Source organism: Pseudorca crassidens, chromosome 20, assembly GCF_039906515.1.
Source record: "Pseudorca crassidens isolate mPseCra1 chromosome 20, mPseCra1.hap1, whole genome shotgun sequence".
Lineage (NCBI taxonomy): Eukaryota > Metazoa > Chordata > Mammalia > Artiodactyla > Delphinidae > Pseudorca > Pseudorca crassidens.
The window spans coordinates 58,349,150-58,367,034 of NC_090315.1; the positions used below are offsets into that span (position 1 = coordinate 58,349,150).

The 17,885-nt window shown below is 42.4% G+C and overlaps 1 protein-coding gene across 7 annotated transcripts in view; it reads right to left on the bottom strand.

Annotated features, from left to right (window-relative positions):
- MEAK7 (MTOR associated protein, eak-7 homolog) overlaps positions 1-17,885 on the bottom strand; it is a 44,791-nt gene that overhangs the window by 19,561 nt on the left and 7,345 nt on the right. For 6 of the 7 annotated variants that reach the window (XR_010939131.1, XR_010939130.1, XM_067719554.1 and 3 more), the window contains 3 exons: positions 13,528-13,705; positions 10,130-10,360; positions 9,626-9,770 (listed from right to left, as the gene is read on the bottom strand). Coding sequence is in view for 5 of the 7 variants with exons in the window: in XM_067719554.1 (XP_067575655.1) it covers positions 9,626-9,770; positions 10,130-10,360; positions 13,528-13,680 (529 nt within the window). In the remaining 2 variants the exon portion in view is untranslated. The remainder of the gene's footprint in view (positions 1-9,625; positions 9,771-10,129; positions 10,361-13,527; positions 13,706-17,885) is intronic. The other variant, XM_067719559.1, reaches the window with a different exon arrangement.

The window sequence follows — 17,885 nt, forward strand, 5'->3', positions numbered from 1 at the left end:
TTTCTCTCTGCTCCAAGCTGCATTTCAGAGACACAGGAGACAGCTACACCCTCACCCCAGGGCCCCAAGACTCCCCAGCAATCCCTCCTGAGAGGGCTACACCAAAAGCCGCTAGTCCTAACAAAATCATTTGGAAAGGATTTAGAAAGTGTGCTCTCCTCCAGCTATGGCAGGGTAGTGGTTGGTTACTTCCTGGGCACCCCTCTAGTTTATCTGGGGAGAACGGATATCATTAACTACAAATTATACTTACTTGTTTCCGACCAGCACCCATCATTCTGATTTCCATCTCTTATCTACTAAGAACAGAGGTGACATGGAGGTGATACCAAGAGATGAGCTGTCGGTACTTCATTCATATATATGTATATACATATATATACACACATATATATGTGTGTATATATATATAACAGTATTATATAGTATATTATGTCATTATTCTTTCCAAGTTCCAAATACCTCACTTAATTTTTCAAACTGTGTTTAAAAATCCAACTTTATAATAAAACAGTAACACTTTTATAAAACGAATCTACTTTGCAAAGAGATTCACCACAAGGTATTTTTAAATCGCAAGTAAATTTAATTATATACTGTTTCTCAGCCAACAACAGCAGAATATATATTCTTCTCAAGTGTACCTGGAATATTCTCCAGAACAGACCATATGTTAGGCCATAAAACATGCCTCAATAAATTGAAAAGAACTGAAACCATGTAATGTATGTTCTTCAACCACAATGTAATGAAATTACAAATCAGTAACAAGGCAATTTGGGAATTTCACAAACACATAGAAATTAAAGACTATACCTCTAAACAACCAACAGGCCAAAGAAGAAATCACGAGGGAAGTTAGAAAATACTGAGATGGGGACTTCCCTGATGGCGCAGTGGATAAGACTCCACGCTCCCAATGCAGGGGGCACAGGTTCAATCCCTAGTCAGGGAACTAGATCCCACAAGCATGCCACAACTAAGAGTTCACAGGCCACAACTAAGGAGCCAGCGAGCCTCAACTAAGGAGCCCACCTGCCACAACTAAGACCCAGAACGACCACATAAATAAATAAATAAATATTTTAAAAAAAAAAAAGAAAGAAAAAACTGAGATGAATGAAAACAAAAACACAATATACCAAAACTTACGGGCTTCAGCTAAAGCAGCGCTTAGAGGGAAATTTATAGTCATAAATGCCTATATGAAAAAGAAGAGAGATCTCAAATCAATAACCTAAACTTCTAACTTGAGAAATGAAAAAAAGAAAATCAAACTGGCGATCAGAATCAAGATGGTCAGTAGTAGGACGTGGAACTCACCTCTTCCCACAAAAACATCAAGAATACATCTATGAATGGAACAATGCTCTCAGAAAACTAGCAGAAGACCTCAAACACCTCAAAGGACAAGAAAGATCTCCAAGTAACTGGGCAGGACAAAGGAAAAAAACAATAGAGGAAGTGGGACGAGACCTGTGCCCCTGCGGGGGTGGAGCTGAAGGAGAGGAGAGGTTCCTGCACCCAGGGAAGCCCCACCGGTGGGGAGAGCAGCCGGGGCAGAAAGGGAGCTTCAGCGGCTTGGAGGAGAGCACAGCAGCCAGTTAGTGGCAGGCAGGACAGAGAGAGACCTACACGGACGGCTGTGCCACCGCCCTGTGTGCCCCAGCCTGAGACGCACGTCCGCTGGTATGGGTGGGGGCTGGGGGCTGTAATACGGGGTTTAGGGGACAGACCCAGGGAGAGGACTGCTGTTGGCTGTGCAGAGACGCCTGAAGGGGCTGGAGCGTGGGGCGCAGCAACCAGGAGTGTTTGCGGAAGAACCCCGGGCCGCCACTGTTAAGAACCCCGGGCGCCATTGTTAAGTGGCCAAGGTAGAGGCGGGGCTGCCATCGCAGCCTCTTTCCCCACCCGCCGGCTCCTGCCTACACAGGCTCCAGGACAGGCTCCTGCCCAGGCAGGTCACACACCCCGGCCACCCCGGTCCCCTCCTGCCTGGGCAGGCTCGTGTGCCCCAGCCACTGCCCTGTGCCCCCAGAAGCAGACAGCAGTGGGTTGCCCACACGCACAGGTGGGGCTGAAATCACAGCTGAGGCCCACGGGCCGTGTGACTTAGGAAGCAGAGCTGAAATCTCTCCCCACGGCTGCATGAACCTTGGATCTATACCTCCACGGCCGACTTCGTAAATTCAGTGCCTGTGGAGCAACCAGACAGCTGGTGCTCCCGCAGCTGGGACGGGTCTGGCCTTAGCAGTTGTGGGCTTTGTGGGCGCGTACACGCGGGGGCGGGGCTGGGCCAGGGTCTGAGCTGCATCCACAGCTCCCACAGTGGGTCCAGGTATGTAACGACTGCAGTCCTGGGACCTGACTTCAGTGGATCTGCGCTGGTGGCCTTGTGAAAACAGAGCCTGAGAGGCACCAGGGCTGACTGCCAGCACGCCCAGAGCTGAGGTGGGGCTGAGGGCAGTGCCAACAACAGTGTACTCGGTGAGCCCGCACAGCAGGTGAAAGGTGACACACTCACAGGGGAACAGCTCCAGCACAGCAATACCCAGTGGCTCCTCCCCCAGTGGGAGCGCTCCAATCCCGCCTACTCTTGCACTGCAGATGAGAAACAGGGCTAGGGCCTTCTACACCAACAGCTAGAGAGCAGACCCTGCCCTGGACAGGGCAGTGACAACCACAGAGGGAAGAGGAGTCCCCACTCACTGGCCAGTGCTGGCTCTGGCCATCGCAACACGAGCCGCACCTCCTGTCAAGGGGATGACAGCCAGCACACACTGAGGAAAGAGGCAGCAGGCATCCATACTGAAAACAGCCCTTGCACCAAAAAAATACTAAACCCATGCAGGCTACGCAGGGACACTCCCACATAAAAACAGCCCTCCGAGACCACAGTAGATAATTGTTTCTCCTAAACTCATACAGCAAGAGAAATATAAGTAAAATGAAGAAGCAGAGGGACCACTCCCAATGAAAAGATCAAGAGAATTCCCCTGAAAGAACAAACAATGAAACAGGCCTCTTCAGTCTAATAGATACCAAGTTCAAAAAGGAGATAATGAAAATACTGAAGGAACTAAGAAAGGCTATCGATAGAAATGCAGATTACTGTAAAAAAGGAACTAGAAACTATAAGGAGGAGTCAAGAAATATTAGGAGATTCATTTGCTGAGACGAGAGCAGAACCAAAGCTATGAATAGCAGAATAAATAATGCAGAAGAACGAATAAGTGATCTGGAAGATACAGTAAAGGAAATCATCCAATCAGGACATCAGACAGAAAGCCAAGTGAAAAACATGAAAGCAATACAAGAGACCTATGGGAGAACGTAAAGCATGCCCATCTACACATAATAGGGATCCCAGAAGGAGAAGAAAGAGAAAAGGGGACTGAAAACGTATTTGAAGAAATGATGGCTTAAAACTTCCCAAAGCTAAAGAAGGAAACAGATATGCAGATACAGGAAACACAGAGGGTCCTGAACGAGACAAACCCGGGAAGACCTACACCAATATCAAAAGTTAAACATGAGAAAGAGGATTCTAAAGGCAGCAAGAGAGAAACACAGAGTTAACGACAAGGGAACCCCCATAAGGCTGTCAGCTGATTTCTCTACAGAAACGTCGCAGGCCAGAAGGGAGTGGCAAGATATATCCAAAGTCCTGAAAGGGAAATATCTGCAACCTAGGACACTACCCGGCAAGATGATCATTTAGAACAGAAGGAGAGAGAAAGAATTTCTCAGACAAGCACAAGCTAAAAAAATACAGCAATACTAAATCTATCCTAAAAGAAATATTGAAAGGTCTTCTCTAAATAGAAAAGTAGTAAGAAGCTATAGGAAAGAGAAAATCACAATTATTTTTCTAGAATGTGTTTGAGCCTAAGTGACTACTAGTCTAAAGCAAGTAGATAAATGAAGGGGTTAACATACTTGAAAAACAGGGCAACCACAAATCAAAAACACACAACAGAGTCACAAAAATCAAAAAGAAAAAACTATAAGCATAATACAAAAGAAAAGAATCAAAGCACAAAAGGAAAAAGAAAAAGGGACAAAAGAATATAAAATCAACAGGAAAACAAGGTTTAAAATGGAAATAAATATATATCTATCAATAATTACCTTAATGTCAATGGATTAAATGCTCCCATCAAAAGACACTGAGTGGTAGATTGGATAAAAAACAAGAGTCTACAACATGCTGCCTACAAGAGACCCACTTTAGGGCAAAGGACACACGTGTATTAAAAGTGAGGGGATGGAGAAAGATACTGCATGCAAACAGAAATGAAAAGAAAGCAGTGGTCGCAATACTCATATCAGACAAAAAAGACTTTAAAACAAAGGTTATAAAAAAAGATAAAGAAGGACACTGTATAATAAAAGGATCAATACAAGGAGAGGATATTACATTTGTCAACATATATGCACCCAATATAGGAGCACCCAAATACAGAAAACAAATACTAACAGACATAAAGGGAGAAACTGACAGGAATATAGTAACAGTAGGAGACTTTAGCACCCCACTCACATCAATGAATAGATCTTTGAGACAGAAAATCAATAAGGCAACAGAGGTCCCATGTCATACATTAGAACAGTTAGACTTAATTGATATCTTCAGGACATTACATCTAAAAAAAATACATTCTTTTCAAGTGCACACAGAACATTTTCTAGGATTGACCACACACTTGGGCACAAAACAAGCCTCAACAAATTTAAGAGTAAAGAAATTATTTCAAGCATCTTTTCTGACCACAAAAGCATGAAACTAAAACTCAACCACAGAAAAAGAAACAAGAAAAAAACAATTACATAGAGGCTAAACATGCTACTAAAAAAACAATGGGTCAGGCTTCCCTGGTGGCGCAGTGGTTAAGAATCTGCCTGCCAAGGCAGGGGACACATGGGTTCGAGCCCTGGTCCAGGAAGATCCCACATGCTGCAGAGCAGCTAAGCCCGTGCACCACAACTACTGAGCCCACATGCCACAAATGAAGCCCACGAGCCTAGAGCCCTGCTCCACAACAAGAGAAGCCACCATAATGAGAAGCCCGTGCACTGCAACGAAGAGTAGCCCCCACTCACGACAACTAGAGAAAGCGTACACACAGCAACGAAGACCCAATGCAGCCAAAAATAAAAATAATTTAAAAAACCCAATGGGTCAATGATGAAATCAAAGAAGAAATTAAAAAATACCTTGAGCAAATGACAATGAAAACACAACCATACAAGAACTATGGGATGTAGCAAAAGCAGTTCTTAGAGGGTAGTTCATAGTGATACAGGCCTTCTTTAAGAAACAAATATCTCGGGACTTCCCTGGTGGTGCAGTGGTTGGGAGTCTGCCTGCCAATGCAGGGGACACGGGTTCGAGCCCTGGTCCGGGAAGATCCCACATGCCACAGAGCAACTAAGCCCGTGTGCCACAACTACAAAGTCTGTGCACTACAGCCCGCGAGCCATAAATACTGAGCCCGTGTGCCACAACTACTGAAGCCCGCGTGCCTAGAGCCTGTGCTCCGCAACAAAGAGAAGCCACTGCAATGAGAAACCTGCACACTGCAACAAAGAGTAGCCCCCGCTCGCCACAACTAGAGAAAGCCCGCGTGCAGCAATGAAAACCCAGCATAGCCAAAACTAAATAAATAAATACATTTTTTTAAAAAAGCAACAAATATCTCAAATAAACAACCTAACACACTACCTAAAAAAATTAGAAAAAGAACAAACAAAACCTAAAGGAAAAGATAATAAAGCAAAGGAAAGATAATAAAAATCAGAAATGAAATAAATATAAGAGAGATTAAAAAACAAACAAAAAAATCAATAAAACCAAGAGCTGTTTCTTTGAAAGGGTAAGCAAAATTGACAAACCTTTGGCCAGGCTCACCAAAAAGAAAAGAGAGAAGACCCAAATAAACAAAATAAGAAATGAAAGAAGGGAAATCACAACAGATACCACAGAAATACAAAAAACCATGAGTGAATACTATGAACAATTATATGCCAACAAATCTGACAACCTCCAAGAAACGGACAACTTTCTAGAAACATATAACCCATCAAAACTGAATCACAAAGAAAGAGACAACTTAAACAGACCAATCACTAGAAAAGAAATCAAACCTGTTAAAAAAAAAAAAAAAAACAGCAAACAAAACAAAACCTGCCTAAAATAAAATTCCAGGACCATATGGCTTCACAGGCAAATTCTACCAAACATACAAAGAAGAACTCATACTGATCTTTCTCAAATTCTTCCAAAAAACTGAAGAGGAAGGAACACTCCCAAAGACATTCTATGAAGACACTATCACCCTGATACCAAAAGCAGACAAAGACACTACCAAAAAAGATAATTACAGGCCAATACCTTTGATGAATATAGATGCAAAAATTCTCAACGAATTATTAGCAAACCGAATCCAACAACACATTAAAAAAGTCATACACCACAACCAAGTTGGATTCATCCCAGGATCACCAGGATGGTTCAACATATTCAAATCAATCTACATGATATACCACATCAACAAAAGAAAGGACAAACACTACATGATCATCTTAATAGATGCATAAAAAGCATATGATGAAATTCAACACCCATGCATGATAAAAGCCCTTACAAAATTGGGTATAGAGGGAACGTATCTCAACATAATGAAAGCTATTTATGACAAACCCACAGCCAACATAATACTCAATGGTGAAAAGCCGAAAGCCTTCCTGCTAAAATCTGGAACAAGACAAGGGTGACCACTCTCACCACTTCTCTTCAACATAGCATTGGAAATCCTAGCCACAGCAATCAGACAAGAAATAGAAATAAAAGGTATTCAACTTGGTAGGGCGGAGGTAAAATTATCATTATACACAGATGACATGATAATATATATAGAAAACCCTCAAGACTCCACACAAAAACTACTAGAACTCTAGAGCCCACAAGCCACAGCTACTGAGCCCGCAGGCCACAACTACTGAGCCCGCATGCCTAGAGCCCGTGCTCTGCAACAAGAGAAGCCACCACAATGAGAAGCCCATGCACCACAATGAAAAGGAGCCCTGGCTTGCCACAACTAGAGAAAGACCGTGTGCAGCAACAAAGACCCAACACAGCCATAAATTAATTAACTATTTATTTTTTAAAAGATGATTCAAAGAAATGGAAAGATATCCCATGCCCTTGGATTGGAAGAATATTGTTTAAATGGCCATACTACCCAAAGCAATCTATAGGTATAATGCAATACCTATGAAATTACCCATGACATTTTGCACAGAAATAGAACAAATAATAATAAAATTTATATGGAACCATAAAAGACCCAGAATTGTCAAAGGAATCCTGAGGAAAAAGAGCAAAGCTGGAGACATAACCCTCCCAGACTTCAGACAATATTACCAAGTTACAGTAATCAAAACAGCATGATATTGGCACAAAAACAGGCATATAGATCAATGGAACAGAAGACAGAGCCCAGAAATAAGCCCACACACCTACGGCCAATTAATCTTCAACAAAGCAGGCAAGAATATACAATGGAGAAAAGACAGTCTCTTCAGCAAGTGGTGCTGGGAAAGCTGCACAGCTGCATTTTACATCAGTGAAGTTAGAACACACCCTCTCACCACACACAAAAATACACTCAAAATTACTTAAAGACCTAAATACAAGACACGACACCATAAAACTCCTAGAAGAGAACATAGGCAAAACATTCTCTGACATAAATCATACCAATGTTTTCTTAGGTCAGGCTCCCAGGGCAATAGAAATAAAAGCCAAAATAAACAAATGGGACCTAATCAAACTTAAAAGCTTTTGCACAGCAAAGGAAACCATAAACAAAACAAAAAGACAACCTACAGACTGGGAGAAAATATTTGCAAATGATATGACCAACAAGGGCTTAATTTCCAAAATATACAAATGGCTCATAGAACTCAACAACAACAAAAAACAAACAACCCAATTCATAAATGGGCAGAAGCCGTAAACAGACATCTCTCCAAAGAAGACACACAGATGGCCAAAAAGAGAAGAGATGCTCAAGGTCGCTAATTATTAAAGAAATGCAAATCAAAACTACAATGAGGTACCACCTCACACCAGTCAGAATGGCCAGCATCAGAAAATCTAAAATCAATAAATGCTGGAGAGGGTGCGGAGAAAAGAGAACCCTCTTGCACTGTTCATGGGAATGTAAATTGTACAGCCACTGTGGAGAACAGTATGGAGGATCCTTAAAAAACTAAAAATGGAACTACCATATGACCCAGTGATCCCACTACTGGGCATACACCCTGAGAAAACCATAATTCAAAAAGACACATGTACCCCAGTGTTCACCGCAGCACTATTTACAAGAGCCAGGACATGGAAACAACCTAAATGTCCATGGACAGATGAATGGATAAAGGAGATGTGGCAGATATATATAATGGAATATTACTCAGCCATAAAAAAGAATGAAATAATGCCATTTGCAGCAACATGGAGGGACCTAGAGATTATCATACTAAGAAAGGTAAGTCAGAAAGAGAAAGACAAATACCATATGATATCACTTATATGTGGAATCTAAAATATGACACATATCTATGAAACAAAAACAGACTCACAGACATAGAGAACAGACTTGTGGTTGCCAAGGGGGAGGTAGGGAAGGGGAGGGAAGGATTGGGAGTTTGGGATTAGCAGAGGCAAACTAGTACATATAGGATGGATAAACAAGGTCCTACTGTATGGCACAGGGAACTACATTTAATATCCTGTGACAAACCATAATGGAAAAGAATAATAATATAGGGACTTCCCTGGTGGTCCAGTGATTAAGAATCACTTGCAATGCAGGTCTTGCAATGCAGGTGACTCTGGTTCAATCCCTGGTCAGGGAACTAAGAACCCACATGCCGTGGGGCAACTAAGCCCACGTGCCACAACTACTGAGCCCATGTGCCACAACTAGAGAGAAGCCCGCACACTGCAATGAAAGATCCTGCATGCTGCAACTAAGACCCGACGCAGCCAAAAGTAAATAAATATTTTTTAAAAGAGTAAGAATGTATATATTCATATGTATATATATATATATATATATATAACTGAGTCCCTTTGCTGTACAGCAGAAATTGACACAACATTGTAAATCAACTATACTTCAATAAAATTTCTTTTTAAAAAAAGGAAAGAAAACCAAACTAAATCTAAAAGAAGCAGAAGAAAGAAATAAAAGACTTGGATGAAGATAAATGAAATAGAGATTAGACAACAGAGAAAACCCATAAAACCAAAAGTTGGCTCTTTGAAAATAACAAAAAGTGAACAAACCATTAGCTAGACTGACCAAGAAAAAAGGAGAAGAATCAAATGGCTAACATCAGAAATGAAAGTGGGGACGTCACTACTGACCCTGCAGAAATAAGGATTATAAGGGAATACTATGAACGACTGCCCACGGTTAAATAATCTAAATAGTCCTCCAAAGTTGGAAGACCCACATTTGCTGGCTTCAAAGGTTCAGTACAAGCCTACAGTAATGGAGATGGCGTGGTACCACTCTACAAGGCCAAGGTCTAAGGACTGAGGCAGGGCACTTGCCTTGAAGCTTCATCTCGGAGCACAGCTGAGCAGCCAGCACCTGCACCCTGGACAGGGAGCCTGGGCCTTGCTTCTGAGTCCAGCCTCTCAGCTCCTGTCTGTAGTTTAGCACGTGTGCCACAGAGCCAACCAGGTCCTCTGTAAACTTGAAGACCGCAATTTTACCATTAATCGCATTTCCGTTGTCACCTATGACCTACATCATATCAACATGGGGAAGGGTGTCTCATGTCCTTAAGGCCAGCTGTGATGGACCACAATCTGGAACAGATCATGTAACTTGGGTAGTTACTCATTTTTCCAATGACACATTTGGCTGGTCTAGATTGCCAGTGCCTTTCTGTCCAGGAGTTCTGACCTCAACCAGTGACATGGTCTAGGTACCCGCCCCCCGGGGTGGACTTGTGCACAATGCCTCCATCAGCTGCTTAATCGTCCTAGGTCCCCCACCAAAGGATACCAAGGTTGCTTGGGATGGCTGCAAAGGGCCTGGTGGCCTCTTACCTTTTTGACCTCTCTTGCTTTCACGGGACCTTCTGTGGCAGAAATCATTTTCAGGATCACGAGACTCTTCTCCTCAGCATTTCCTTTCAAAAGGTAGGACATGGACACTGTGAACTGCTCCTGGGAGATGCGCTCACTGGGCCCCTTGGTCTTCCCAGTCACGTCCACCCTCCGCATGCCCTCAAACAGTCTGGTGACCATCTCTTGGGGAAGAGCTTCCCCCACATGGCTCTGCGGGGACAGGTAGGTGAAGAGGTCAGACAGGGTGCCAGTCAAATGAGGCAGGATGATGGAAATATAGCTAAGGGAGAAAGACCAACCGCTGCTACCAGCACATAACCTTCCTAGATCCCCAAATGCACCATCTCTCCCCACCTAAGGGCATCATGACACCGCAGGACCCACACACCTAACGCGTCCTGGCTCGTGGCTCATCTTGGCCGTCAGACTCTTCCATCATCTGTTCCCATCCTGCCCTCCAGACTTCCCAGTCTCCCCAGACTGGCTGTGTCATTCCTGCCTCTGGCCATCGTCTGCTCTTCACTCTGCTTACAACATCTCCTCAATTCTAGATTCTAGTAGCTGTCATTTGCATGTCTAAATTTATTTCCATATGGAACATACGGTCTGTGTAGTGCTAAACTGGCATGCTCTATACTATGGACTTCCAAATATATTAGCTAGCGTTATCAATCTGAGTTCTTTGTGCTCAGTATGCATTGGAAAGGGGGGGGAGGATAAATTGGGAGATTGGGAGTGACATATACATACTACCATATATAAAATAGATAACGAATAAGGTCCTACTGTATGGCACAGGGAACTACTCAAAATTCTGTAATGACCTATATGGGAATAGAAGCTAAAAAAGAGTGGATATATGTGTAACTGATTCACTTTGCTGTACAGCAGAAACTAACACATCACTGTAAATCAACTACACTCCAATAAAAATTTTTTAAAATTTTAAAACTCTAGTTCATGGGACTTCCCTGGCGGTCCAGTGGTTAAGACTCCACGCTGCCAATGCAGGGGGCATGGGTTCAATCTCTGGTCAGGGAACGAAGATCCTACATGCCACACAGCAAGGCCAAAAAATTAAAAGAAAAAAATCTAGTTCTTAATCGTCTTGCCAGTAACGTTCTGTAAATATCCTCTTCTCTTTGACTCCAGCATCAAACCTGATTTTGTCCAGGGATCATAAATACAGGGGGAGAGAAAGCAAACCATGAACTAAATCAGCGAGGTCTGAAAACGGAACTCTCCTGTAACAACTTCCCGTGTCTACACGGTCTGTGACAACATCAATATTCTGTATTTCTTGTAAAGCAGTCCCCACCCTCATTGCTCAAAAAGAGTTTTCCTATTTCTGTCGGTGTTTCCAAAGTTCCACTGGAAGAGAAACCTCTAATTCGTTCCCAAACGAACCTTTATTTGGTTGCCAAGGTTTTCTGACCAACTTTTCACCCTATTTATCTTTTTTTTTTTTTTTTTTTTGCCGCATTGGGTCTTCATGGCTGCGCGCAGGCTTTCTCTAGTTGCAGCCAGCAGGGGCTACTCTTCGTTGCGGTGTGCGGGCTTCTCATTGCAGTGGCTTCTCTTGTGGAGCATGGGCTCTAGGCGTGCAGGCTTCAGTAGTTGTGGCATGCAGCCTCAGTAGTTGTGGCTCGCGAGCTGTAGAACGCAGGCTCAGTAGTTGTGGCACACGGGTTTAGCTGCTCCGTGGCATGTGGGATCTTCCCGGACCAGGGCTCAAACCCGTGTCCCCTGCACTGGCAGGAGGATTCTTAACCACTGCGCCACCAGGGAAGCCCCACCCTATTTATCTTGATAAACACCTGTGAACGTTGTCACGAACTCAGCAGTTAAGTCCCTAAGTGGCCTGTCTTGTTCTGTCTGCTCCAGCTTAGTGGGCGACCCAGCAGACTGGGGTGCTTTTGGTCTAGTGGAGATACACATGATACACACACACACACACACACACACACACAAGCTGTAACCCCAATAACCTCCCTGGCCAGTTTCCTCAACTATAACGTGAGTATGTTGGGGGGATCCCCAATGCCATCCGCTCCTATTCTGCATGTCCTAAAAGAGGAGGCTCTCCTCAGAAAACTAAAAATAGAGCTACCATATGATCCCACACTCCTACTTCTGGGCATACATCCAGACAAAACTATAACTCAGAAAGGTACCTGCACCCCTATGTTCACAGCAGCACTACTGACAATGGCCAACACATGGAAACAACCTAAGTGTCCATCGACAGATGAATGGATAAAGAAGATGTGGTGCATATACACAATGGAATACTACTCAGCCATAAAAAAGAATGAAATAATGCCATTTGCAGCAACATGGATGGACCTAGAGATTATCACACTAAGTGAAGAAAGTCAGACAGAGAAAGACAAATACTATACGATGTCACTTATATGTGGAATCTAAAATATGGCACAGAAGAACCTATCTACAAAACAGAAACAGACTCACAGACATAAGAGGTCATACTTGTGGTTGCCAAGGCCGAGGGGGAGTCAGGGAGGGATGGAGTGGGAGTTTGAGGTTAGCAGATGTCAACTATTATACATAGGATGGATAAACAACAAGGTCCCACTATATGGTACATGGAACTATATTCAATATCCTGAGAGAAACCAAAATGGAAAAGAATATAAAAAAGAATGTGTATATGTGTATAGCCGAGTCACTTTGCTGTACAGCAGAAATTAACGCTACGTTGTAAATCAACTATAGTTCGATAAAAAACTAAATTTGAAAGAGGAGGCTCTGAAATGTCTTCACACATTGCACCGCCTCCCCACTGCCCAGGGGGATGGGCTGATGAGGTCTCTTTGCTGTTGTCTCGCTCTGTCTGAGCACCCAAACCACCCAAACACGTGGCTAAGAGCCCCATGGAACGGGGCCAAAAGATGGGTAAATGGGCAGTTCTCACTCGTTGTCAGGTGAATCTTGACTCTGAAACTTCGTTATTTTGTTAGGAAAACCACCAAACTCCCAGGACGTCAAACGCTTACGAATCCTAAAGGCCAAGGTGGACTTGAAACTTTGCAGTTATTGGACCCACAAATACAGCTAAGGGCAGCCTATCACTCGTCTGAAGGGAAACCGGCGACAGTGGTTCAAGAGACAGGAAGAGGCCAGCCCCTCTAGTCAACCTCAAGTGGGAAAAGTCCCCCAAACACTGTGATACGAAGGCTGAGCAGAGCAGCTACAACACGGACCACGGAACCCACAAAGCTGAAAATAGGTACTATCTCTCCCTTTCTAGAAAACACACCCCTCCGTGTTCCCACACCTGTCTTACGGGAACAGACAGCCAATGTTGGCCTGACCCCTCCCCAAACTCAACATGAACTTCTGACTGTTACTCTTGCCTTCAGTGCCTGTAGAGAGAAGGATCTGGGCGAGGTACTGGAGCGGAGTTCCGCCGACGACAGAGCATCAAACAATCTGTCGATCTCGGCCTGCTCCGCAGGAAGAAACCGCGGGGAGAGACTCTGCCCCGAGAGGCTCTTGCTATTCCCCATCTGTCCTGGTAGCTGGCAGGAGTCTCTGCAGAAGGAAAGTTCACACCCAGTTAGCAGGGAAATCAAGAGGTAATCATCACAGAAAATAAACATCGATAATTACATGGTCAAGGTAATCAATACTGACCTCCTTGCAAAATGCAGCTACAACACATCAGAGCTATGTAATGTTGTTTCAGTGTGGCAGAAATTAATGGTCGACACAAATAAAGTGGGAAAACCCAATTCTAATTCTTCTGACTGCCTGAGGCCTGCTCATAATTGCCAACCAAAAGTCGATTTCTTTATTCGAAAACAGTTTCTAAGCTAATGTAACTAAAATGTAGAAGAATCAGGATTTCAATCTAAATATTTATTTTTTAAAAGTCTGAGTTGAAAAAATAATCTATAAGGCTGGATGATCACACACATTTTAAAAAATCAACACCCTGCAAATATCACCTAGAGAGCAGACGTGCTATTAGACATGTTTTTCCCTTTGTGATCCTGGCTCCACCTGGCTGGCTGTATGGTCTTGGGCAAGCGACCAAAACTCTCTGTGCCCCAGCTTCCTCGTTTGTAAAATGGGAATAATCACAGCCCAACCTCAGACGGCTGTGATCATGGTTGGCCAAAGCTGTGAGATCAGGACTTCCCCGGTGGCACAGTGGTTAAGAATCCACCTGCCAATGCAGGGGACACAGGTTTGAGCCCTGGTCCGGGAAGATCCCACATGCCACCGAGCAACTAAGACCATGCGCCACAACTACTGAGCCTGTGCTCTAGAGCCCACGAGCCACAACTACTGAGCCCCCATGCCACAACTACTGAAGCCCGTGCACCTAGAGCCCATGCTCCACAAAAAGAGAAGCCACCACAGTGAGAAGCCCGCACACCACAACAAACAGTAGCCCCCACTCGCCGCTACTGGAGAAAGCCCGCATGCAGCAATGAAGACCCAATGCAGCCAAAAATAAATAAATAAAATTAATTTATTAAAAAATAAAGAAGTAAATAACATACAAAGGAATTCCCATAACGTTATCAGCTGATTTTTCAGCCGAAACTCTGCAGGCCAGAAGGGAGTGGCAGGATATACTTAAAGTGATGAAAGAGAAAAACCTACAACCAAGATTACCCAGCAAGGATCTCATTCAGATTCAAGGGAGAAATCAAAAGCTTTCCAGACAAGCAAAAGCTAAGAGAATTCAGCACCACCGAACCAGCTCTACAGCAAATGCTAAAGGAACTTCTCTAGGAGGGAAACACAAGAGAAGAAAAGATCTACAAAAACAAACCCAAAACAATTAAGAAAATGGTCATAGGAACATACATATCAATAACAACCTTGAGTGTAAATGGATTAAATGCCCCAACCAAAAGATACAGACTGGCTGAATGGATACAAAAACAAGACCCAAATATAGGCTGTCTACAAGAGACCCACTTCAGACTTAGCGACACATACAGACTGAAGGTGAAGGGATGGAAAAAGGATATTCCTTGCAAATGGAAATCAAAAGAAAGCTGGAGAAGCAATACTCATATCCAATAAAATAGACTTTAACATAAAGACTGTTACAAGAGACAAGGAAGGACACTACATAATGATCAAAGGATCAATCCAAGAAGAAGATATAACAACTATAAATGTTTATGCACCCAACACAGGAGCACCTCAATACACAAGGCAAATGCTAACAACCATGAAAGCAGAAATCAACAGTAACACAATAATAGTAGGGGACTTTAACACGCCACTTACACCAATGGACAGATCGTCCAAACAGAAAATAAATACGGAAACACAAGCTTTAAATGACACAACAGAACAGTTAGATTTAACTGATATTTATAGAACATTCTACCCAAAAGTGGCAGAATACACTTTCTTCTCAAGTGCACATGGAACATTCTCCAGGATAGATCACCTCTTGGGTCACAAATCAAGCCTCAGAAAATTTAAGAAAATTGAAATCGTATCAAGCATCTTTCCTAACCACAACATTATGAGATTGGAAATCAATTACAGGAAAAAAAACTGTAAAAAACACAAATACATGGAGACTACACAGTGTGCTACTAAATAACCAAGAGATCACTGAAGAAATCAAAGAAGAAATAAAAAAAAAAAACATAGAAACAAATGACAATGAAAACATGACGATCCAAAACCTATGGGACACAGCAAAACCAGTTCAGGGAAGTCTATAGCAATTCAATCTCACCTCAAGAAACAAGAAAAATCTCAAACAATCTAACCCTACACATAAAACAACTAGAGAGGGGCTTCCCTGGTGGCGCAGTGGTTGAGAATCTGCCTGCCAATGCAGGGGACACGGGTTCGAGCCCTGCTCTGGGAAGATCCCACATGCCGTGGAGCAACTGGGCCCGTGAGCCACAACTACTGAGCCTGCGCGTCTGGAGCCTGTGCTCCGCAACAAGAGAGGCCCCGATAGTGAGAGGCCCGCGCACCGCGATGAAGAGTGGCCCCCGCTTGCCACAACTAGAGAAAGCCCTAGCACAGAAACGAAGACCCAACACAGCCCTAAATTAATTAATTAATTAATTAATTAATTTAAAAAAAAAAAAACTAGAGAAAGAAGAACAAAGAAAACCCAAAGTCAGTAGAAGGAAAGAAATCATAAAAATCAGAGGAGAAATAAATGAAATAGAAACAAACAAAAGAGCAAAGATCAATAAAACTAAAAGCTGGTTCTTTGAGAAGGTAAACAAAATTGATAAACCCTTAGCCAGACTCATCAAGGAAAAAAGGGAGAGGATGCAAATCAATAAAATTAGAAATGAAAAAGGAGAAATCACAATTGATACTGCAGAAATACAAAGGATTACAAGAGATTACTACAAAGAACTATATGCCAATAAAATGGACAACCATGAAGAAATGGACAAATTCTTGGAAAGGTACAATTTTCCAAGACTGAACCAGGAAGAATTAGAAAATATATCTTAAAAAATATAACTATTTTTGATAAAAAATATACCTATCACAAGAAATGAAATTTTAACTGTAATTAAAAATCTTCCACCAAACAAAGGTCCAGGACCAGATGGCTTCAGAGGCAAATTCTATCAAACACTTAGAGTAGAGCTAACACCTAATCATTCTCAAACTCTTCCAAAACATTGCAGAGGGAGAAACACTCCCAAATTCATTCTATGAAGCCACCTTCACCCTGATACCAAAACTAGGAAAAGATATCACAAAAAAAGAAAATTACAGACCAATATCACTGATGAATATAGATGCAAAAATCCTGAACAAAATACTAGCAAACAGAATCCAACAGCACATTAAAAGGATCATAAACTATGATTAAGTGGGATTTATCCCAGAGATGCAAAGATTCTTCAGTATATGCAAATCAATCAATGTGATACACCACATTAACAAATTAAGGAATAAAAACCATATAATAATCTCAACAGATGCAGAAAAGGTTTTTGACAAAATTCAACACCCATTTATGATAAAAACTCTCCAGAAAATGGGCAAAGAGGGAACCTACCTCAACATAATAAAGGCCATATATGACAGACCCACAGCAAGCATCATACTCAATGATGAAAAACTGAAAGCATTTCCTCTAAGATCAGGAAAAAGACAAGGATGTCCACTCTCGCCACTCTTATTCAACATATTTTGGAAGTCCTAGCCACGGCAATCAGAGAAGAAAAAGAAATAAAAGGAATACAAATTGGAAAAGAAGAAGTAAAACTGTCACTGTTTGCAGATGACATGATACTATACATAGAGAATCCTAAAGATGCTACCAGAAAACTACTGGAGCTAATCAATGAATTTGGTAAGGTTGCAAGATACAAAATTAATGCACAGAAATCTCTGGCATTCCTATACACCAACAATGAAAAATCAGAAACAGAAATTAAGGAAACAATCCCATTTAACATCTCAACAAAAAGAATAAAATACCTCGGAATAAACCTGCCTAAAGAGGCGAAAGATTTGTACTCAGAAAACTATAAAACACTGACGAAAGAAATCAAAGATGAAATAAACAGATGGAGAAATATACCATGTTCTTGGATTGAAAGAATCAATATTGTGAAAATGACTATACTACCCAAAGCAATCTACAGATTCAATGCAATCCCTATCAAACTACCAATGGCATTCTTCACAGAATTAGAATGCCATTACAATTCGTATGGAAACACAAAAGACCCCGAATAGCCAAAGCAAT